Raw genomic sequence first — 23,098 nt, 5'->3', positions numbered from 1 at the left:
CCATCTGCCCAGGCCTCCCTGGGCCTTCTGGGAGTCTCCAGACTCCTTAAAGGGCTCCCCCTGGGGTCCCACCTGGCCTCCCTAGGGCCTAGCCAGACACAGCTGCGGTCAGAGGCGTGGGAGGAGGTCCACCGACATGCCCGAGGCAAAACCAGGTGGCTGCCAGAACCCCTTCCCTGGGTGGTCTTCTTTTCCGAATGAGGTTTTGGGGCTCCTCTCTTTGTGGGCTTGGGAGAATGGGGTGCATTCTGTGTGCGGAGGCGCTCCCTTCCCCGCATGGGGAGGAGCTGTCCCCTTCCCTTTGTAAGGAGAGGTGTTGCCTTCCTTGGGCGAGATGGGGGGTTCCATATCTCTGTCGGGTGGGGGACCGCTTGCATCTGCAGTGAGGGGCTTCCTTTCTCTGCAGGCGATTGGGAGCCCCATCTCTGGTGGAGGTGACGATTCTCTGTAAATTGGGGTCCCTTTTTCTCGGTGGGGCTGGGGGTCCTGTGTGTGCAGATTTGGAAGTGTTTGCATGGTGACTGAGGTCCTCGACATTTGGGGGTGGCATCTTCCACATAGGGACTGGGCCACTTCTCTGAGAGAAGATTGGTGCCTTTCTCTGTAGGATATGGGGTGATTGCGTGTATAAAGATTAGGGGTTTCCACCTACGTGGAGTCACAGGAAATTATTCTCTGTATAAGGATGGGGGAACCTCCCTTCTTTGGGAATAGGGGCTCCCATATGTAGAAATTAGGGGGCCTTCTTCATAGAGGAGCTGGGGTACTTTGTGTAGAGTTTGGAGGTCCTTCTTTGAGTGGGCCTGGGGGGTACTCTGTATGGGGATGGGCTTCCTCTTGATGAATAAGTCAGCGTGGGAGACACAAGCCCCTGGGAGGGGACCCTCTCCTGGGCTGTCCTGTCTGCCAGCCTAAGGCCAACCAGGCTGTGGGTGGGGGTCTAGCCCTGTGTGTAGCTGGGGGCCTGGCGGGCCAGGAGCCAGCAGGCAGGGCAGGTGAAGGATCCTGTGGTCAGCACGAGGTGTCCAGTTTCCAGCCCGGAGGTAGAGCTAATTATACCCCCAGGCCCCAAAAGGTCAGGGCCTGGTGGCCTGGGTGGATGGGGCATGGCCCGTCTTGGGTAAGGGAAACGTGATCCCATAGAGTCTCAAGGTGAGAGATAGATTTACACATAGGATGGGGGCCTGGAAGCCTGGGTCTGAGGGAGGAGGGGCTGGGGGCCGGGACCCCTGGGTCTGAGGGAGGAGGGATCTGAGTACATGCTCAACTGTGAACTTCTACTTTGCAGCGGCCAAAAAGGCCCCCAAAGGCAAAGATGCCCCCAAAGGGGCTCCCCCTAAGGAGGCTCCTGCAGAGGCCCCCAAAGGTGAGACAGTGTTTCCTCGGGCTCAGCCGGCCTGGCACCTCACCTCCTCCACGCTCCCCTCTGCACCCTCGCCCCAGCCTTCTCCTGGTCTCTGTCCTTTTTTCTGTCCCCATGGCCAGAGCTGACCAGCACCTGCCCTGCTCACAAGCCCCTGGGCTCCCTAGTGCCGGGACAGTCTCCTCTCACCTGGCTGACGGATCCCCGAGTCCTGCCCAGCTTTGAACGCCCCAGTCTATCTTCAAACCTCTCCTACCCCAAGGCCCATTCAGGACCCTCCAGTCCACAAATGCGGAAACTGACACTCAAAAGGGTGGGGGAGCTGGCCCAAGTCACACAGCCACTTGGGTGATGTGGTCTGTCCCAAGTCAGGAAAAGCCATTTCACCCTCACGGTCTTTGCGTTCTGAGCAGAGGGTGCCTCAATGTCTCTAACCCCTCCCCCAAAGTGGCCCACGGCCCCTCCGCCCCCACCTCAGACCTCCTTGTCCTGTCTCCCGAGCAGAAGCCCCCCCTGAGGACCAGTCGCCCACTGCTGAGGAGCCCACTGGCGTTTTCCTGAAGAAGCCGGACTCTGTATCAGTGGAGACTGGTGAGGGGGCCTGAGGGAAGGGCTGGGGGCCTGGACCCCTGGGTCTGAGGGAGGAGGGGCTGGGGTGTCACAATGTCACAGCCTCTCTGGAGAGTCTAGGTTCCTGACTGGACCCTCCCCCCCCCCCAGGAAAGGACACGGTGATCGTGGCCAAGGTGAACGGGAAGGAGCTCCAGGGCCCACCGACCATCAAGTGGTTCAAGGGCAAGTGGCTGGAGCTGGGCAGCAAGAGCGGCGCCCGATTCTCCTTCAAGGAGTCCCACGACTCTGCCAGCAATGTGAGGACCCTGTGGGACGAGAGGGCGCGGGCCGGGCCTGGAGGTTGTGCAGGCCCTGCTTCCCAGGCCTGCTGCCTGAGGCGTGGTCCTAGGCCTGGAGCCCCCGAGGTGGGGCATGGAGGTTGTGCTGGGCAGGAGAGGGGATGATGGGGCCGGGGCCACGTGCACTCCCAGGAAGGTCTTAGGGAGTCGGGAACATGGGCCCCTGGGGTGGAGACTGGCCAGGTGTGAGGGGACAGAGCTGGCCACCAGGTGCTAAGCACCCCCGTTCTAGATCTCCACTGGCCCCTCCTGTGGGTTGGGGGTGAGGACTTGGAGACAGAGTTATGATGTGGGCTCTGGGGGACATGGGGTGGTACTGGGGGAGGTCACCTGCACCCACACCCTGGCCCCGGTCCCCAGGTGTACACCGTGGAGCTGCACATTGGGAAGGTGGTTCTGGGGGACCGCGGGGATTACCGCCTCGAGGTCAAAACCAAGGATGCCTGCCACAGCTGTGGTTTCAACATCGATGTGGAGGGTGCGCTGGCAGGGAGTGGGGTTGCTGAGGGCTGTGGGTCTGGGTGGGGTCGGAGGCAGCAGCCAGGTGTAGGGAGAGTGTAGAGATGTGGGAGGAGGCGGGTACGGGTGTTTGGAGGAGGCCGCAGAGGTTCAGGGGTCAGGGCATTCAAGACTGGGGGACAACCTACAGGCTTAGAGTAGGCAGAGGTATAGATTTGGGGGAGAAAGCATTCAGGGTATTGGCTTAGGAGGCCAGTTATGTAGATTCTGGGTTCAGGAAAGTAGGAGTAAAGGCTGGGAAGTAGGGTGTCCAGGTCTAGAGTACAAGGGTGTGTGGGTTTAGATGAGGATGTACAGGATTAACAAGAGGTTGCACAGATTTGGGGGCACGAGGATGGGGGCCTGAGGGTGAACGAGCTGTGGGGGTCTGCAGCCCAGGCTGCGAGAGGGCACAGGGAACGAGACTGCCCAGGCCCGGGTGCGGGGGGCACAGGCTGCTGAGAGCGGGAGTGCGTGGCAGCCAGGGAAGTGTGAGCCACCCTAGGAGGGCGGATGTCCAGACCTAAGCGAGGGGGTGTGCTGGTCCAAGAGGTGGAGGAAAGGGGGCCTGGAAGAGGTTGTGCAGGCCTGGGGAGGAGCTCTTGGTCTCAGACCAGCCCTCGCTCTGGCTCACTTTCCCTTTCCCTGTTGCCTCCCCCAGCGCCCCGCCAGGACGCCTCTGGGCAGAGTCTAGAAAGCTTCAAGCGTTCGTAAGTGACCCTGGACCTGGGGAGGCCAAGAAACGTGGGAGGCTTTCCCTTGGGAGGGGGAGAAGGGAGAATTGGGGGAGGCAAGGAGTGGGGACCCTGGGGTGAGTCTGAGGGGACAGGACCCCAGTGGGGTTCACACACCCTCTCGATGGCTACAGGGGTGAAGGCAAGTCAGAGACCGCGGGTGAGCTGGATTTCAGCGGCCTGTTGAAGAAGAGGTGAGCTGTCTTCTGGGCACAGAGAGTGGAGGGGGGTGGCGGGTGAAGCCCCATGGCCGCTGCTTCCCCACCATCATCTCCGGACTCCCTGCCCACCCCGTAGTCAACCCACCAACCCGTCTGGCCACTTGTCCATCCACCCACCTACCCATTCACCCAGACCCTGACCCACAATCCCACCGGATCAACCACCTGCCATGAGTTCACCCACCCACTCTCCCTTTAATCCACCAGCCTCACATCCACTCTCCTGTTCACTCAGGCTCCAGTCCACCTACTCACTCACCCATCCATCCATCCACTCATCCATCCATTCACTCATCCATCCACTCATCCATCCATGCATCCATCCATCCAACCAGCTACCTATTTATCCGTCTACTAGCCCATCCATCCACCTGCCTGCCTACTTGCCAATCTATCCATCCACATATCCATCCATCTACCTACCATCTTCCCACCTGTCCACCCACCCACCTGCCATTATGCTCATCCTGGCTACATGGGCGGGTAGACAAGTCAATGGGTGGATGGGATGGTAGATTCAGTTGGGAGAAAGATGCAGATGTGGGTGGGTGCCCCAATAGGTGGTAATTGGGGGATGGATGGAGCGGGTGAGAGGTGAACAGTCTGTGCACTCATCCACCAGGCTAGCTCTCTGTTGGATTAAACTATATGAGACTGATGTTCTGTGGGTCAAGAATGACTGAATACCAGAAATTCCACATCATTTAACATAATTCTTGTCCCCTTACTTATCTGTTCGTTATCACTAGTGCACCTCTCCTAACTTCGCTCACCCACCTATCCCCATAACCAAGTCCCTGACGACCTCATACACTAATACATTCATCTGTTTCCAGCCAGCCAACCACTGACCTGCCACCTCCTGTCAACGTATCCACCCACCTCCTGCCCAGCCATTTCCCACCAACCCGTCGGTCCACTGAGCCAAGCATCCGTCACCAACCTGTCCACCTGCCTCCCCACCCAGCCCTCCATCACCCACCCGCCTACTCATCTGTCCACTCGCTCACTGTCCCCACATTCGCCCACCCAGCTGTCCTCTCTTTGCTCCCTTCCCTTCCTTCCTTCTTTCCAAAGACCCATCCGTGCATTCGTTCACTCTCTTACTCATCAAACATCTGAGGCCTCCTGTCCACCAGGTCCTGGGCTGCAGTCAGGGGACAGAGGGCAGTTGGACTGGGTCCCTGATGTTGAGTCACTCCTTGCCATGGGAAGATGTGTCTGGTCCAACAGACCTGGACACAGATGGGGCCTATGTGGTGTGATCAGAGAGAGGTCCCACGAGGGCCTGTGAGAGCCGTAGCAAGAGCAATGCACTGTCATGGAGGACAGGGAGTGCCTCACGGAGAAGGGAACTTTGGCCTAGGTCTTGTAGGATGAAGAGGAGTCCGTCAGGAAGAGGAGGTGGGGAGAGGTCATGAAGGCAGGGAGACAGTTTGTGCACAGGCTGGGTGGGAGGCAGGAAAGAGCCTGGCGTGTTCAGGAAAAGGCAAGTAGCTTGGTTTGGAGGGTCGCGGGGTGGTCATGCGGACAGGTGGGGCTGTGATCGCCAGGCTGAGGAAGGGGATTTCCCCCTGAGGGTCATGGGAGCCATGGAAAAGTCTGGAACAGGGAGGGGATGGCATCTGATGTGGGTGTCAGAAATGTCCCTCGGAGGCATGTGGGGAACAGAGCAGAGGCCAGGAGACCCCGGAAGGAGGCTGGGTTGGTGGCCGGGGGGGCAAGAATGAGGCCCTGAGACAGCAGGTGGTGTTTGAGTGCAGGAGGCCGAGTGAGGTCCTCCCCTGCTCACCCCTGGTGGCCTGGCCTGTCCCCCCACCCTCAGGGAGGTGGTTGAGGAGGAGAAGAAGAAAAAGAAAGATGACGATGACCTGGGCATCCCCCCGGAGATTTGGGAGCTCCTGAAAGGGGCAAAGAAGAGCGAGTACGAGAGAATTGCCTTCCAGTACGGCATCACCGACCTCCGTGGCATGCTCAAGCGGCTCAAGAAGGCCAAGGTCGAGGTCAAGAAGAGTGCAGGTCGGTGCTGGCTGAGGGGGAGGGCCCTCGCACGAGGACCCCGCACTCTGGACAACTGCTGCTTGGGCCCTGGACCTATCTCTGGGAGGCCCCAATCTGAGCAGCAATTGAACCTTGCTTTGGGGGATGTCTGAGTTCATAGGAGGCCTCTTGACCTTGACTTTGGAGAGCCCATGATCTGGGGAGGGAAACTTGGCACCTCTGGGGATGACCAGGGGAGTGAGCACCTCTCACCTCCGTCCCTTCCGCACCCCTCAATCCCCAGCCTTCACAAAAAAGCTGGATCCAGCCTACCAGGTGGACAGAGGCAACAAGGTCAAGTTGGTGGTAGAGATCAGCGACCCAGACCTTCCTCTCAAGTGGTTCAAGAACGGCCAGGAGATCAAACCAAGCAGCAAGTACGTGTGGGGCAGCCCCCACGTGGGGGCTCCTAGTCCAGAGAGAACACCCAGGAACAAGGCCAGTAACTCTTAACGCAGAAAGGGCTCTCCCACACCTATATCAATGTTACAGACACTGCCAGGTGCGGTGCCACACTCCCGCTATCGCAGCGACTCAGGAGGCTGATCACTTGAGGCCAGGAGACCAGCCTGGGCAACATAGCAAGACCCTATCTCCAAAACAAAGGAAAAAAATTAGCCGGGTGTGGTGGCACATGCCTGCAGCCCCAGCAACTCAGGAGGCTAAGGTGGGAGGATCGCTTGAGCCCAGGAGCTGGAGGCTGCAGTGAGCTATGATTGCACCACTGCACTCAAGCCTGGGTGACAGAGCAAGATCCCACCTCTAAACAAACAAACAAAAAGTACAAATACTTCACTAGAAAAAAAGACAAGAGCAAGGAAGGGAAGGGATTCAGCTGGGAAGAAACCCAAATGGCCAAAAGGCGTGCAGTACACCTTCGACCTTGCAAATAATAATGATAAAAATGCACATAAAGACAACAGTGTTTCTGCTCTCCAAACGGGCAAAAGCTTTATAAAACCAGAAAGGCCAGTGCTGGCGAAGACATAGGGAAATGGGTATATAGACGCTGCTGGTGGGAATGTAAACTGGTAAGTCTCCAAAGGGCGACATATTAAAAAGCCTTTAGGTTACACAATTGTAGGTATTTGCTGTGAAGGAATTATCACGGCTGTGTATATTTAGCTACGAGGATGTTCACTGAAGCATTTGCTATTGTTGCAAAAAATAGAAAACCACCAAAATGTACAGTTCCATACTAAGGGGATCTGCAGTCACTAAAACAGAGATTCTAGAACATACACTAACATGGGAGCCATTCAAAATTACTATGTTCAGAAATGTATTACCCGCTTCACAGAGTATTAATCTACATTTTATTTATATATAATAAAAAGATTGGAAAGACAAGGGCCAAAATATTTGCAGCAGTTATCTTTTGGTGGGACAGTTATGAATGGGTTTTTTTTTTTCTTTTTTGAGACAGAGTCTCGCTTTGTTGCCCGGGCTAGAGTGAGTGCCATGGCGTCAGCCTAGCTCACAGCAACCTCAAACTCCTAGACTCAAGCAATCCTACTGCCTCAGCCTCCTGAGTAGCTGGGACTACAGGCATGCGCCACCATGCCCGGCTAATTTTTTTTCTATATATATTTTTTAGTTGGCCAGATAATTTATTTCTATTTTTAGTAGAGACCGGGTCTTGCTCTTGCTCAGGCTGGTCTCGAACTCCTGAGCTCAAGCAATCCACCCGCCTCGGCCTCCCAGAGTGCTAGGATTACAGTCGTGAGCCACCGCGCCAGGCCTATGGATGGGTTTTAAAAGAAAAATTTTTTTCTTTGGTTGTGTTTGCTAAATTCCCCATAATGAGCATTTTTGATAAGATAAAATGCTATGTTGGCCGGGCACAGTGGCTCATGCCTATAATCCTAGCAGTCTGGGAGGCCAAAGCGGGAGGATTGCTTGAGGTCAGGAGTTCGAGACCAGCCTCAGCAAGAGTAAGACCCCATCTCTACTAAAAATAGAAAAACTTAGCCGGGCAACTAAAAATACAAACAAAAAATTAGCCGGGCATGGTGGCACACACCTGTAGTCCCAACTACTCAGGAGGCTGAGGCAGAAGGATTGCTTGAGCCCAGGAGTTTGAGGTTGCTGTGAGCTATGATGATGCCACGGCACTCTAGCCTGGGCAACAGAGTGAGACTCTGTCTCAAAAAAAAAAAAAAAAAAAAAGATAAAATGCTGTGTCAGTGAAGGTACAGGCTAATTCGCTATGACAAAGAGTCCCCACGGTACGTGTAGGGTAGAGAGCTGTGTATTTCCAGCGGGTTGAGGCTGGTGGGCCAGCTCTCCTCTAAGAGATTATTTGGGAACCCAGCTTCTGTCTATATTGTTAGCTGTATTGTCTCCTGCGATGGCGTCCCCATCTGGATTACTGATGGGCACATGTGGGTTCCAGCAAGGAGGAGGGGGAAGGGGAGGAGCGCAGGGCAAGCTCTCATCTCAAAGTCCGAGATGACCCAGAAGCTGCGGGCATCACCTCTGCAAGGGAGGCTGGGGAGTGTAGCTCTCTAGGTGGGCGGCCGCGTGCCGCTGCTGAAAGGAGGAGAGGATGGACGTGGGTGGACAGCTGGCGTTTCCGCCGTGGTCATTCAAATAATAGAAACTGGACCCCCAGTGCCCTCCCACGCGTTTGGCTGTGAGAGGGAGAGCCGCGCCCTGAGAACGGGTGACAGATCTCCCCCGGGCCGATGGGAGACTTTCGCGCCAGGTACGTGTTTGAGAACGTGGGTAAGAAGCGGATTCTCACCATCAACAAGTGCACGCTGGCGGACGACGCCGCCTACGAAGCAGCCGTCAAGGACGAGAAGTGCTTCACCGAGCTCTTCGTGAGAGGTGAGGCTGGGACTCCGCCCGAGCGTGGGGAGGGAACCGAACTCTGGAGGGGGTCCTGAAACTGCTGATCCATCTCCTGTCCCCCCGCCCCGCTCAGAGCCCCCAGTCCTGATTGTCACACCCCTGGAGGACCAGCAGGTGTTTGTGGGCGACCGGGTGGAAATGATGGTCGAGGTGTCGGAAGAGGGTGCCCAGGTCATGTGGTGAGTGACCCCCGATCCCCGACCTCCCTATGTCCGCAGCTTCGTTGCCTCAGCCCTGACCTTTACGGGACCCTCTGCCCTTTAGTCAGCAGTCACCAGGAGACCTCAGCCTTTCTCTATAAATCCCCACCTTCACTGTGACTTCTTTCTAGAACTCCTACCCATCCCGTCCTCTGCAGGGTCCTTTTCCTGATCCCTGCTGATTCATTAAATATTTATTCATCCATCTACCCAATCATCCGCCCTTTGGTCCATCCACCCACCTGTGTCCCTGTCCTTTCGTTGACCCATACATCTATGCACCTGTCCAGCGAACACTTACCCGTCACGTGGCGGCGCTCTCCTGCACGTCAGAGAGCCAATGGGGAGGAAAACATATCAACATGGTACCCGCCTCCATGGCGTTTATAATCTGGAAATTTGGTGGTGTGTGTGTAGGAGACAGAGACAGGCATTAGTCAAGTCTCTGCGCAAACACATAGAGAAGTTATATTTTGAAAAGTGTTTGAAAGCAGCAGCAGCAGATGCTGAAGCAGCTTTTCATTATGAGAAAGGGATTCAGGAGGTCAGGGAAGGCTCCCTGGAGGAGGTGACAATCTGATTGCTCTGAATGCTCTGTGATCTGAATGCTGGGGAGGCATAAGTGCAGTGAGAGGGAGAGTGCCCTGGGCAGGGGACACGTCATTTACAGAGGCCACAATATTCGCCATTTCTCTGAGACTCTACAGCTTCCTCTGTGCTCTGGCCTCTCCCTATGACATCTCACTGTGTCCCTGACTTCCAGCCAGTACCTTGAAGCATCTCTGTGTGGCCTGTGACTTTCTCCTCCCCCTTCTCTCCCCCGACCTCACCTGTGACCCACCCACCCCTGAAGATACCTCTGCCACCCTTCTCTCTCCTTTCTCCCATGACCTCTGCCCCTCTGTTTGGGCCCCTGACTCCCCCTCAGAGACCCAGACTCAGAGCCCCGCTGACAGCTCACATGCCCCTGTCCCCTCCGCCCAGGATGAAAGACGGCGTGGAGTTGACTCGGGAGGAGTCCTACACGGCCCGATACCGCTTCAAGAAGGACGGGAAGCGCCACATTCTCATCTATTCGGACGTGACCCTGGAGGACAGGGGGCACTATCAGGTCATGACCAACGGCGGCCAGTGTGAGGCCGAGCTCAGTGTGGAAGGTACGGGGCCGGGTGGGGCGGGGGCCGCGCTGTGCCTCTCCTCGCAGCTCAAAGCCACTGGGCCCCAAATCTCAGAGTTGTCCCTGATTCCTAACAACAGAAAAGAACCCAAACGCTGTAAAATAATCTAAAGCAGGTTTATTTAAATTTAAAGAGCTGAATATGTGTGACCATGGCCCAGAGAGTCACACCCAAGAAGCCTTGAACACGTGGTCCCACCGTGGTTTGGTGACAGTTTGGTTTGATACATTTTGGGGAGACAGGAATTATTCATAAAGTCACAAATCAGTACATGGAAGGTGTATACTGGTCTGTCCCAAAAAGGCAGGAGTTACAGCGGGACTTACAGGTTATAGATGGGTTTAGAGATTCTTTTTCTTTCTCTTTTTTTTTTTTTTACAAAAAACATCTTTTAGTTTTGCCCTGACATCATGATATCTGCCAAAGCCATGAATTTCCATAAAGATTCTTTGATTTGCAATTGGTTAAAGTAATGAAGCTTTGTCTAAGGCTTGGAACATTTTAAGATAAGGAAGTCTGTTGATTAGAGATAAGCCCACGGGACATATCCCAGGCTCAAGTCATCTCTTAAGTAAGTTGATGACCTGCAGGTGTGGTTTAACCTTTGTCTCACGTGACCTTAGGCTTGTTAATGATTTGTATCTTTTTTTTTTTTCTTGAGACAGAGTCTCACTCTGTTGCCCAGGCTAGAGTGCTGTGGTGTCAGCCTAGCTCACAGCAACCTCAAACTCCTGGGCTCAAGCAATCCTTCTGCCTCAGCCTCCCGAGTAGCTGGGACTACAGGCATGTGCCACCATGCCTGGATAATTTTTTCTATGTATATTTTAGCTGGCCATATAATTTCTTTCTATTTTTAGTAGAGACGGGGTCTCGCTCTTGCTCAGGCTGATCTCAAACTCCTGAGCTCAAGCGATCCTCCCACCTCGGCCTCCCAGACTGCTAGGATTACAGGCGTGAGCCACCGTGTCCGGTTTATCATTTTGTTTTAAACCATGTAAATGCCTGATCTTATTGAAAATAAAATACAAGTTTGAGTGTAAGATCTCATGCCCGGCCTCACTTAGAGCCAACCCGGAGTCCTCTCTGTGGCTGGCAAGGTCCATGAGCCAGGCCTGTCGGTCTCTGCCCACTTCGCCGGACCATGTCCACCTCCCACACCCACACCAGCCTCCTGTGGCTCTTGATTCCACCAAGCCTGCCGTGCCCCAGGGCCTTTGCACAGCTGCTCGCTGCTCCTGGGAGGCTCCTCAGCGTCCTCCCGTGGGTTCTCCCTCCTTCCTCAGGCTGCCTCACTCCGGTCTTGTTGACTTTCCTCTTCACTGCCTTCCCGCTAGAGCGTCAGCTCTCCAAGGCCAGTGGGATGTTTCTGGGTTGTCCACGGCCGTGTCCCCAGTGCCTAGAACAGCGCCTGGCATGCAGTGGGGGCTCACAAGCACTTGTGGACCGACCAGAGTAGTGACGGCCCCATCCCCTTCCCTCCCTGCCCAGAGAAACAGCTGGAGGTCCTGCAGGACATCGCCGACCTGACGGTGAAGGCCTCGGAACAGGCCGTGTTCAAGTGCGAGGTGTCTGACGAGAAGGTGACGGGCAAGTGGTACAAGAATGGGATCGAGGTGCGGCCCAGCAAGAGGATCACCATCTCCCACGTGGGGAGGTGAGGAGTGGGCTGCGGAGGTGGTGCGTGTGTAGCAGTTAGCTACAGCTGCGTAACAAAGCACCCCCAGACTTAGCGGTTTGAGCAAACAAGGCTTGATTTCAGTGTGCGGGTTGGTGGGGGCCGGGTGGGCGAGGACGGCCTCGCTCATGCCTCTGCGGTCGGCTGAACGTTGGCCCTGCTGCCCATGCCTGGGCTCTGTCAGGGCCTCGGCCGGGACGGCTGGGCTGGTCCGTGTGGCAGCTCATCCCCCAGCAGGCTGGCAGTGAACACGGTCGCTGTGGCCTAGGCTGGGAACAGTCCCAGTGTCACTTCCACCATATTCTATTGGGCAAACAAAGTCACGGGCCAGCCCAGGTTCAAGGGGTGGGGAACAGAGGCCAGCACTTGGTGGAAGAGGGAGGGGCACTGCAGGGGCACAGACACAGGGAGGGGAACAACTCTGGCCATATCTGTCAAATGTCTACACGGTGGGGGGTCCAGCCAGAAAAACAAGAGGCTGGAATTCGAGGAGCCACTAGGACATAGAGAACTCCCGTGGGTTTCCGGGCTGCAGCTCCTGGCGGGGTGTGAGCTTTCCCTTGTTCTGTGGAAGGAACATGCCGCTGGTGTGTCAATGAGGATGATGACACATCCTGACGCTCACAGGGCACTTACTGTGTGCTGGGTACTTTCTAGATGCTGTATGACAGCCTTGATGTAGATTGGTATCATAACCCATGTTTTATAGATGAGAAATGGAGGCACAGAGAGGTTAAGTAACTTGCCCAAGGTCACACAGCTACTAAGTGGGATCTGAACATAGGCCATAGCATTCCAAAGCCCCGAATAAAAATGGTGGGCATGTATTGATAGAGTGCATTGAGGAGGGTGCTTCTCAAGGTGGCATTAAGGGAAGCAGATGGGAACAGTTTGGCTCTGTGGTGGGCCCCACGGTGACTTGGCCGACCCCTACCCTGCTGCCCGACCTTTTAGGTTCCACAAGCTGGTGATTGATGACGTCCGGCCCGAGGATGAGGGAGACTACACGTTCGTGCCTGATGGCTACGCTCTGTCACTCTCTGCCAAGCTCAACTTCCTGGGTGAAGACGCCCCTTCCTTCCCCCATGCACTGTAGCACCCATCCTCCCAGCCCCAGGGCCCTGGGCGCCCCCTTCAGGATTGTTTCCCTGATTGTACAAGGAGGATGACAGCAAGCGTCTGTCCAGTTCCTGGGTGGAGGCAGAAAATGGAGGCAGGGCGTTGTCTGCGCCGGAGTGTGTCCACGAGGGGACAGGGGTGGTTCATGGCCTGAGCCTTGCCCCTGGCACCCCAGCTCCTGGGGACGCTGCCAGACCTCGTCCCTGCCTCTGGGCTGTGCCTGCTGGGTGTAGACCTAACTGTTGAGTTTTCTTTGTCTTCCAGAAATCAAAGTGGAGTACACACCCCAGCAAGGTGAGCCACGGGGCTGTCTGAGAGCTGGGGCCCCCGGGTCGGGGGGAGGAAGGGCTGTGGGCCCGGACCCCTGGGTCTCTATTGGCGTTGGAACCCAGCTCCCTGGGAGATCCTCTAGCCGGGGTTGGGCAGGCCCCACTGCCCACACCCCTCAGTTCCCCAGTCACCGTTCTGTGCCACCAGAGCCACCAAAGATCCACCTGGACTGCTCGGGGAAGACCTCAGAGAATTCGATTGTGGTTGTGGCTGGAAACAAGCTGAGGATGGATGTGTCCATCACAGGGGAGCCCCCTCCCGTTGCCACCTGGCTGAAGGGAGATGAGGTAGGCTGGGGCTTCCCCTCTGCCGAGTTCCTCTTCCCCTCAGTGCTGCTGGGTGACTTTAGGCAAGTTGCTTTCCCTCTCTGAGCCACAATTTCATCCTCTATAAAATGAGGATGATGAGTTCTTCTTCATAAGGTTGTTTTGAAGACTGGAGATTATGTTTGTCAGCCACAGGTACGGGCCTAGCACGTGGTGGGTGTTCCATCCCCCCTCCTTCAGTTAATTAGTCAATTGACCAAACCAGCTTTCCAGCTGTCTAGCAACTCATCCGTTCATCCATGCATCTTTTCATTCATCAGCTAATTGATTAATTCACTCAGCCATCCACCCATCCACTAACTAATCCATTTGTCCATTTATCCAGCAAGCAATCCAGTTATCTACCCATCCAGAAATACATCTGCCTGTTTATCTATATATTCATATATCCACCCATCCATCCACCGATCCAACAAATATTTTAACCTTGTATGTTCCAGGCCCTGGGACGCTTCACTTTCCTCTTCTGTGAAATGTACAAACTTGAGTCAATCTCCTCTCACACACTCACTCAGCAGGCGTCCCCAGGGTTCTCCCTGTGCCAGGCTGTGTGTAGGCTCCCAGGACACAGCCATGAGTCAGATACAGCTCCTGCCCCCCAGGAGCCTCGGGAGAGGCAGACACCTGCCCACGGTCACAGTCTAGGGCACTCGGGGCTGAGATAGAAGAAGGTTCAGAAGCTCTGAGTATCTGGGGGATGGAGCTGTCACTACCTGCTGGGGGCATCCAAGCCAGGAATGCTTCCTGGAAGAGACGGCTTCTGGTTGGGCCCTAAAGGATGAGTAAGAGCTCAGCATTGCATGCACAGGGACAGCACTGCAAAATCACAGGGACAAGACAATGCGGTGTGTTTAATGAATGCTGGTGTTCAGAGGGCAAGGAGGGCAGTGGAGAGGAATGACGAGGCTGGTCGTAGACCCGAAAGGCCTCTTGGGCTGGGTCTGGAGCACGTGTGTCATGTGGCGATGGGGAGCCACTGCAGGGTTTCGGCCAGGGGAGTGGCGGAGGCAGTCCAAGCCGTCTGGTGGCTGTGTCCAGGTATTCTCGGCCACCGAGGGCAGGACCCGTATCGAGAAGAGGGTGGACACCAGCAGCTTCGTGATCGAGAGCGCGGAGCGGGCAGACGAGGGCCAGTACACCATCAAGGTTACCAACCCCGTCGGCGAGGACGTGGCCTCCATCTTCCTGCGGGTTGTGGGTGAGCAGAGAGTGCTGAGGTGGTGGAGCAAGGGGGCCTGAGGTCACGAGGGCCCCGGCTGACTTTCCTGTGCCCACAGATGTCCCGGACCCCCCAGAGGCTGTGCGTGTCACCTCAGTGGGAGAGGATTGGGCCATCCTCGTCTGGGAGCCACCCAAATACGATGGGGGGCAGCCAGTCACTGGTGAGTGCCTGCAGCCCTCTGTCCTCGTGACCTCCAACCCTCCCTGCCTTCTGACTTCTCCTGACCTCCCAGAGCTGTTGGTACTTCAGTGACCTCCCTCCGACACCCCGTTTTCCATCGCTGACACCTCACCATCCCTTTGGTCTTGCCCTATCCTTCTCCAATCCCCAACAGTCTGGGGATTCTCACTTCAGCCAATAGCCTGGGGTTTTCTGTGGCCCCTGGGCCCCTGACCCATGACCTGTGACCCCTCTCGATTCCTGACCCCAGGACTGATAGCCTCTGAGTGCTCCGTGGCCCATGAGATCGACCCAAGATTCATGGTCCCAGACCTCTCGGGGTCACATGATCCTTCAGGTGCGACCCTCACTTCCCCAGCCGACCTATGTCCCCATGCCCTCCCGTGACCTCTGCTCCTCCCTGCCTGGGGGCCTCCAGGGTACCTCCTGGAGCGCAAGAAGAAGGGCTCTCAGCGCTGGATGAAGCTGAACTTTGAGGTCTTTACGGAGTTGACCTATGAGTCCACCAAGATGATTGAGGGCGTCCTGTACGAGATGCGGGTCTTCGCTGTCAATGCCATCGGAGTGTCGCAGCCCAGCATGAACACCAAGCCCTTTATGCCCATCGGTAACACCCCCAGACCCCTCACTCTGACCCATCCACCCCCATCAGCCTCTGACCCGCGCTCTGCCTGTCATTGACCTCTGACCCTACACCCTGGCCTTTGACCCCACAGACCGCTGACTTTTGACCCCTCCCATCCAACACCCCAGCGCACTGGCCCCAGCCCCACCCACCATCGGTCTCCTGACCTGATACATCCAGCACTGACCTCTAGCCCCCCAGGCTAACACCTGCCCTGACTCGGGGGCCTCTCCATCCTCCCTTGCTATTGGGTTGCTTTAATGACCCTTGGTGACATTTCCTGGCTCGTCGACCTTGGCCCACCATACTGATCCCTTTCCTGACCAGTGACACTACCGCCGACCCCTGCCCCTTCCTGCCCCTGACCCCCGTGTCTCCCCGTGTCCTCTTTGCCTGGACCCTGCAGCACCCACGAGCGAACCGCTGCACCTGATGGTGGAGGACGTGACAGACACCACCACCACACTCAAGTGGAGGCCCCCCAATAGGATCGGGGCAGGCGGCATCGACGGGTACCTGGTGGAGTACTGCCTGGAAGGCTGTGAGTGACCCTGGCGGGCTGGGGCGGGTGGCGGCCCACACAGAGCTCCACTGGGTACCCTGTCCAGGGACCCGAACACGGGCAGGGAGAGAGCTCTGGTGCAGCGGGCTGCCCGCGTGTCGTGTCTGTGCTGCCGCGAATCCCTGGGATGGGATGGGTCCAGCCAGACCCCCAGTGACCAGCTTGTCCTCTCTCCCTCCCTCCCTTCCCTGCATCCATCCTCCCTACAGCTATGACTTTTCATCCATCCATCTGTCCTTCCATCCATCATTGATCTGCCTGTGTACCTTCCTCCTGCCTTCTGTTGCTTTACCCATCCAACCATCTCTCATCCATCCCTCTTAACATCCATCCATCCATCCATCCATCCATGTTTCCCTCCCTCCTTTTCCCTGTATTTCTCCCTCTCCCCCTTCCTTCCCTCCCTTCCCCCCGCCTGCCATCCACTTGCTTACCCACCATCTCTCATCCCTCCGTCTGTCTATCGGGGAGTCTAGTGGATCATGCAACTATCCATCCATCCCGTAGCACTGTTTCCATCCAGTCTGTCTCTTGACCACCATCTTTGCCTCCTTCCTTCTTCCACCCACCTGTATGACCCCCCAGCCACCTGTCTGTCTAACTCACAAATGTCTCCCCACCTGTCCATCCACCACCCACCCGCATTTCCATACACCCAGCCCTCCACCCTCCAGTGAAACACATTCACTGGGCGCTGTGTGCCCGGCCCGGCACCGTGGCTATGGAGGGGTCTCCATCGCGGTCATCTCCCTGGGAGGACAGACGGGATCACCTCGACACCACATCCCAGGTCACTCCCTACACTTGCTAACTGTGTGGCCTTGGGCAAGTGTCAGAGCCTCAGTATCTTCATGGAAAGATGGCGAAGATGGTTCCCATCTTGGCAGGGTGCAGTGACTGCTGTGTTGGATGGTGCGTGGAGTCGATGGGTGGCTGATCCCTGGTCAGCTCCTCCCTCTGCCCCGTCCCAGTGCTCTCCCCACCGTCCCTCCCTGGCCGACCGTCCCCACACCCCATGGAGCCTCACCAAGGGAGTTCCAGAACCAAGGGTTAGAGTCCACCCTGTGATTGTCGGGCTGACCCACATTGGTTCACCAGCCCATGGCCGTGAACCCAGACAGAAAGGCGTGTAACAAAGGGCAGGCAAGCTGATGAGCTCTGACTGCCACCCTCGATGAACCCTCCCGGACGTGCCTGGGTGCTGGCCTCACGCTGTGCCCTCAGACAGAGCCACCATCCCTGGTCCTCTGTGCCAACCTTGGAGTGTTCTGGAGTCAGACAGGCCTGGATTTAACTTCCTAGTCCATCACATCTGAGCTGTTTCACCTTGGCAAGTTCCGTAACCTCTCTGGGCCTCAATTTCCTCATCCTTAAAATGGGGATAACAGAAGGTTGAGGCAAGAATTAATGAGCTAACACACGTGTCACCCTTACAGCCCGGCCATAATAAATGCTTAACAAATGTGAGCTGCTCTGCTACAGCTGCCGAGGATTTACTCAGTATTCATAGCGGTGGGGCCCAAGTCACCGGGGCACAGTGAGCCGAGGGCTGCAGGGGGCCGGGAGGAAGGCCGTGGGACCCACCAGCACGGCTCTTCCCTCTAGCCGACGAATGGGTCCCGGCTAACACCGAGCCCGTGGAGCGGTGTGGCTTCACCGTCAAGAATCTCCCCACGGGAGCAAGAATCCTCTTCCGGGTTGTTGGGGTCAACATCGCAGGCCGTAGCGAGCCGGCCACTCTGGCCCAGCCGGTCACCATCCGGGAGATTGCAGGTGAGTGACCGACCCCTGGCCCCGACCCTGCTCTTCCAAAGGCCAAGTTGGACTCAACTTTCCCTTTCCCTGTCATCAGTAGACCCCAGAAAACCTCATCGGCATGGTCTCTTGTCCCTCGAATGGCCCCCAGCCCAGTGCTGAGCCCCCTCCCTGTGTTTGTGCCCTCAGAGCCACCCAAGATCCGTCTCCCCCGCCATCTCCGCCAGACTTACATCCGTAAAGTGGGAGAAGCTCTCAACCTTGTCATCCCCTTCCAGGTACGGGGGGCTGGGGTCAGGGGTCAGGGGCAGCTACTGCGGCAAGACTCCTCTGCCCCACCGGCCTCACCTTGCTGTCTTCCCCCAGGGAAGGCCTCGGCCCCAGGTGGTGTGGACGAAGGGTGGGGCCCCCGTGGACACCTCCCGCGTGAACGTGCGGACCAGCGACTTCGACACCGTATTCTTCGTGCGCCAGGCGGCCCGCTCGGACTCCGGGGAGTATGAGCTGAAAGTGCAGATCGAGAACATGCAGGACACGGCCACCATCCGCATCCGGGTTGTGGGTGCGCAGCCGGGCCAGGAGGGGAAGGGAGGGGGAGATGAGGGGTGGGGGAGGAGGTGAGATGGGGGAGCCCTGGGGGAGAGAGATTGGGGTGGAGGCAGGAAGTGGGGTGACATGGGGCAGGGGGCATCCAGGGACCCAAGGGCTGGTCTACAGCACCGCCCCCTTCCAGAAAAGGCAGGGCCGCCGATGAACGTGATGGTGAAGGAGGTGTGGGGCACCAACGCGCTGGTGGAGTGGCAGCCCCCCAAAGATGACGGCAACAGTGAGGTCACGGGGTATTTGGTCCAGAAGGCCGACAAGAAGACGATGGTGAGTGAGGGCGGAGGGGCCGGCGGTGGGGACGATGGGGGAAAGCCGGCCAGGACAGCAGCGCGGGTGGGGATGCTCCTGTCCCACGGCTGGGGAGACTGAGGCCCAGAGAGTGGGTTGGCGCCTTTTAGCTGACATTTGTGCATGACGGGTTTTCTTTTTCTTTTTTTATTGAGGTAAACTTCACACAAAGAATGAACCATTAGCCATTTTTAAAGCAAACAATTCAGCAGCATTTAGTGCATTCACAGAGTTGTGCAACGACCACCTCTATCGACCTCCAAAACGTTTTCATCACCCCAAAAGGAAACCCCACACCCATTAGCGGTCACCTCCCATCCTCCCCGGACCCAGCCCCTGGCAGCCACCAGCCTGCTTTCGGTCTCTATGGATTTACTTACTCCGAACATTTCACACGGAGAGAGGCCTCCCTTGTGCCTGGCTTCTTTCACTAGCATAATGTCTTCGAGGGTCATCCATGAGTCAGTGCCTCGTTCCTTTTCCTGGCTGAGTAATATTCCACTGTCCGATGGACCACATTATCCACCCATCTGCCGCACACCTTAGTCGTTCCATCTGTTGGTGATTTCGAATAGTGCTGCTAGGAGTGACGGGTTCTCCTAACGCTTGGATGTGCTTCTCTAACCCCTGGCCCTTCTTGTATCTGTGTCCACTTGTGTGTGCTTCCCTTGTGTCCCCGACTCACCCCGTCCCTCCCTGTCCTCACACCAGGAGTGGTTCAACGTCTATGAACGCAACCGGCACACTTCTTGTACTGTGCCTGAACTCATCATAGGCAATGAATACTATTTCCGTGTTTTCACCGAGAACATCTGCGGGCTCAGTGACTCCCCTGGTGTCTCCAAGAACACGGCCCGCATCCTCAAGACAGGTGCTGCCATCCCTCCCAATCCCACCCCCACTGCCCTCTTGGCTGGGGTCCCACCTTCTTTGGCCCCACCCCCTGACCATGGGGGAGAGGTGGTCGGGGTTCAATCCCTGGTTGGGGCTGCGGGACAGTCCAGATCAGTCACCTTACAGATGTATCTCCCCTCTCCAGGAATCACCTTAAAGCCATTCGAGTACCAGGAGCATGACTTCCGGATGGCTCCCAAGTTCCTGACGCCTCTCATAGACCGGGTGGTCGTGGCTGGGTACACCGCGGCTCTCAACTGCGCCGTCAGAGGCCATCCCAAGGTGCCTGGGGCAGTGCCCAGATCTGTGTGTGTGTCGCATGTGGGACCCTGGTGGGAATCTCCCACACGGTGAAGCCCCCACTCCCCAGCACACCGGCTCTTCTTCCCTGAGTTCTCCTCTGTTTCATGGCATTTTCTCACTTTTAACCCACTTCCTGTTTCTCTCCTCCTCTGGCCAGAGCCCAAGTCTCAGACAATCGGCCCCTGTCCCTATCTTCCTGTCTATTCCTTTGCCTAATGACTGCCAGGCGACAGCTCATCCCGGCAGCCTAAGGAGCCGGGCATTCAGTCTCTCTTGCCCTGTCCAAGGACAAACGCCAGTCCCTCTGGGGGCAGGGGCAGTCTAAACCTCCATGGCTGCCAGGGTCTTCCTGCTCCATCCCGGTTTCCAGACTGCTGTTTGGGAGTATGGACGCTTGCAACCTTGAGCTTGAGTGGCTCATCTAGAACAGGGGTTAGCAAACTGTGGCCCACAGGCCAAATCCACCTACCCATGTGTTTCTCTCAATAAAGTTTTATTGGAACATGGGCCACACACATTTGTTGACATTTTGGAGGCAGAGTTGAATAGTTGCAACAGAGACTGTAGGTCCTACAAAGCCTGAAAGTGGCCCTTTATGGGAACAGTTTGCCGACTGCTGGTCTAGACTCCAGGTTTTTAGCTTTATCACCTTTAGGCACACTGTGGATTCGTCTCTGTCTACTCACTAACTCCACTAACCCCACCCATTCATTCTGCTCATTTACTCACCTACCAATCCACTCATTTACTCAGTTCATTCATTCACTCCATTTGCTTATTGACATCATTCATTAATTCACTCATTCATTTGTTCACTTCATTTATTCTTTCACCAAACATTTTCAGAGGCTTTCTATGCACTAGGTGAATTGAACAAGTTTTCTGTATGTTGGGGGAGACCCACATTAACCTAAAGTTGCACAAATAAAATAAAACTAAAAAGGGAGCGAAGAGTGCTACAGAAACGCAGGCAGTTATGTGAGTGTAAAATAGGAGTTCCTGTCCCAATCTAGGGGCCAGGAAGGGACGTGTGAGCTGAGACCTGAAGGGGAAGCAGGTGCTAGTTAGGTAAAAAAGGAAGGGACGAGCAGTAGTGGAAGAGGAAACAACCAGTGCCAAGGTCCTGAGGTGGGAGCCCGTCTGGTCTGTTTTGAGGAACAGCGAGGTGGCCAGTGTGGCTGGGCGGTGGTGGGGAGGTGAGTGCAATGAGTAACGGGGCCAAATCATATAGGGCCCGGTGGGCTGCTATGAGAGGTGAGCTCTCGATTGGGAGAGCCATGGGAAGCCCTCAGCACGACACTGTGAGGTAGGGACTATCAACCTGCTTTCACAGAAGAAGAGACTGAGGGTCAGAGAGTAGAAATGACTAGTCCAAGGATATCCAGCAAGGAGGTGGCAAAGCCTAGAACCCACATGTTCCACTTGAGCCCCACTTCACCTTTGCCCAGGGGACCCTTTCTAAGTTGGCTTCCTCTCCCGCTCCCTTCAACAGCCAAAGGTTTCCTGGATGAAGAACCAGATGGAAATCCGAGAAGACCCCAAGTTCCTGATGACCAACTACCAGGGGGTCCTGACGCTGAACATCCGCCGCCCCTCGCCCTTCGATGCTGGGACTTACACCTGCCGGGCCGTCAACGAGCTGGGTGAGGCGCTGGCCGAGTGCAAGCTGGAAGTCCGAGGTGAGATCTAGGAAGGAGTCAGACCCGGGCCCTCTAGCATGACTGGGAAGCCAGGTCTGGACCCAAACACGACAGATGCAGTGACATGTGCTGAAATGAAGGCAGCACGGGGCACTGGGGGAGCCCCTGACCCAGCCTGGGCAGGAGGAGATCCAGAGGGTTTTTCCAAAGGAGTTGAAGGGCAAAGAAGGGGGAGGTGAGTGGGGGCGAAGACCCCAGCCTCTGGTGCTCCCGGACCCACGTGGGTAGAGGAGGTGCCTCAGATGAAGCAGACGGGGATAATGGCAGAGAACCGGGGCTGTGGGAGCCCAAAACAGGCCCCCTCCCCAGCCTGTCCCCAAGCTCCTTCCTTCCTGCTCCTGCCTCTCCCCGCCCTGCCCCCTCCTCTCTGCCCCATGGCTCTGCGCCCCCCTCAAGCGTCATCCTTTTCCTCCTGATCCCCTTCCTAGCCCCGTCCCCAGCCTCCTGCCTCTAGTCCCTCCCTCCTGCCCATCCCCACATGGCCCTAGAGGGGGTCTCTGTGTCCAGAGCCGACCTGCCCTCCCCCTACTCCCAGGGCTCCCCGGCACCCCCGCAGCCCCTCAGCCTGGTGCTCGCCGTCCTGCTCCGGCCCCAGCCCCGCCTGCCTCACGTTCTCCCTGCGCACTGCACTGCGTGCCAGCCACACCGAGCTGCTGGCTGTTGCACAAACTGCCCATGCTTTCTCCTGTTGCTGGGACTTGCACGTGCTGCTCCCTCTACCTGGAGCCCACTTCCTCGCCTCCTTTGCCTCAGGCTCCGGCCCCTCAGACATCAGCCAGTTCAGGCTCAGCGAGGCGGCCACTCACCAAGACCCCCAGAGAAGGCTGACACCAATATGGACCCCTGGAGTCCCTCCCTGCCCATGACTTCTGACCACTTAGACTTCCCCTGGCCCTGAGGACAGCGCAGTAGACAGAAGTGGCTGGGGACCCTTAACAAGGGCTCTGAGAGGACACTTTCCAAACCTGTCTGTCATTCTAGATCACTGCCCTTCCAGACTGACTCGATTTCTAATACTCTCTGTCCCCTGTATCCGCTATTGAATCAGTTCAGAAATACTTCAGTGTCAGGATTCCAGTGACTGCTCACAGCCAGCAGCTGCTCAGAGCGCCCCAGGGACAGTAACCGGGGCACCTGATGCTGGGTTGGGTGGCCAGGGACAGGCACGCAATGGTGAGGTATCACCTCGCTCCCCTGCTGGCCACATGGACACAGCAGGAGGAGGAGACAGGAGGGCGCAGGACTTCAGGACGAGGCATGCCGGGGGCCGCCTCACCCACCCTTTTCTCATTGTCCCCACAGTGCCGCAGTGAAACTTCTCCCGCCGTTAAGACGATCAGCTGCTGTCCTAGCCCCAATCCCACACCTCCAGGGACTGTGTTCTTCCCAGAGTTCTTATTGAGAGCAAAACAGGCTTGTCTCGGACCCTCACAGTGTCTGTCCTTCTTGAATCTGTAGCTCCGCCTTCCTCCTCCTGTGGGGCATCAGTCACATTCAAACAGACCAAAGTGG

At 56.6% G+C, this 23,098-nt stretch overlaps 1 protein-coding gene across 1 annotated transcript; it reads left to right on the top strand.

The window, feature by feature from the left end:
• Nucleotides 1-71: 71 nt before the first annotated feature.
• Nucleotides 72-23,004, top strand: MYBPC2 (myosin binding protein C2). Its single transcript, XM_045531064.1, has 28 exons — nt 72-155; nt 1,289-1,366; nt 1,868-1,954; nt 2,084-2,232; nt 2,635-2,752; nt 3,434-3,482; nt 3,641-3,700; nt 5,553-5,746; nt 6,012-6,144; nt 8,475-8,599; nt 8,697-8,802; nt 9,808-9,980; nt 11,490-11,655; nt 12,631-12,737; nt 13,060-13,089; nt 13,273-13,412; nt 14,490-14,649; nt 14,729-14,833; nt 15,272-15,460; nt 15,885-16,019; nt 17,646-17,813; nt 17,985-18,073; nt 18,162-18,357; nt 18,529-18,668; nt 19,401-19,560; nt 19,729-19,865; nt 21,379-21,565; nt 22,889-23,004. Exons 1-28 carry the CDS (start codon nt 137-139, stop codon nt 22,897-22,899), a joined length of 3,411 nt encoding a protein of 1,136 aa, XP_045387020.1. The 5' UTR covers nt 72-136; the 3' UTR covers nt 22,900-23,004.
• Nucleotides 23,005-23,098: the final 94 nt, after the last annotated feature.

The sequence above is a fragment of the Lemur catta genome, chromosome 19 (genome assembly GCF_020740605.2).
Source record: "Lemur catta isolate mLemCat1 chromosome 19, mLemCat1.pri, whole genome shotgun sequence".
Taxonomy (NCBI): domain Eukaryota; kingdom Metazoa; phylum Chordata; class Mammalia; order Primates; family Lemuridae; genus Lemur; species Lemur catta.
This window is presented reverse-complemented; position numbering and strand designations above follow the sequence as displayed.

Coding starts and splice junctions, on each gene's coding strand:
- MYBPC2 (XM_045531064.1), top strand. Junction 5,747..6,011: donor CGAGGTCAAGAAGAGTGCAG/GTCGGTGCTGGC, acceptor CTCAATCCCCAG/CCTTCACAAAAAAGCTGGAT. Junction 18,669..19,400: donor AGGCCGACAAGAAGACGATG/GTGAGTGAGGGC, acceptor TCCTCACACCAG/GAGTGGTTCAACGTCTATGA.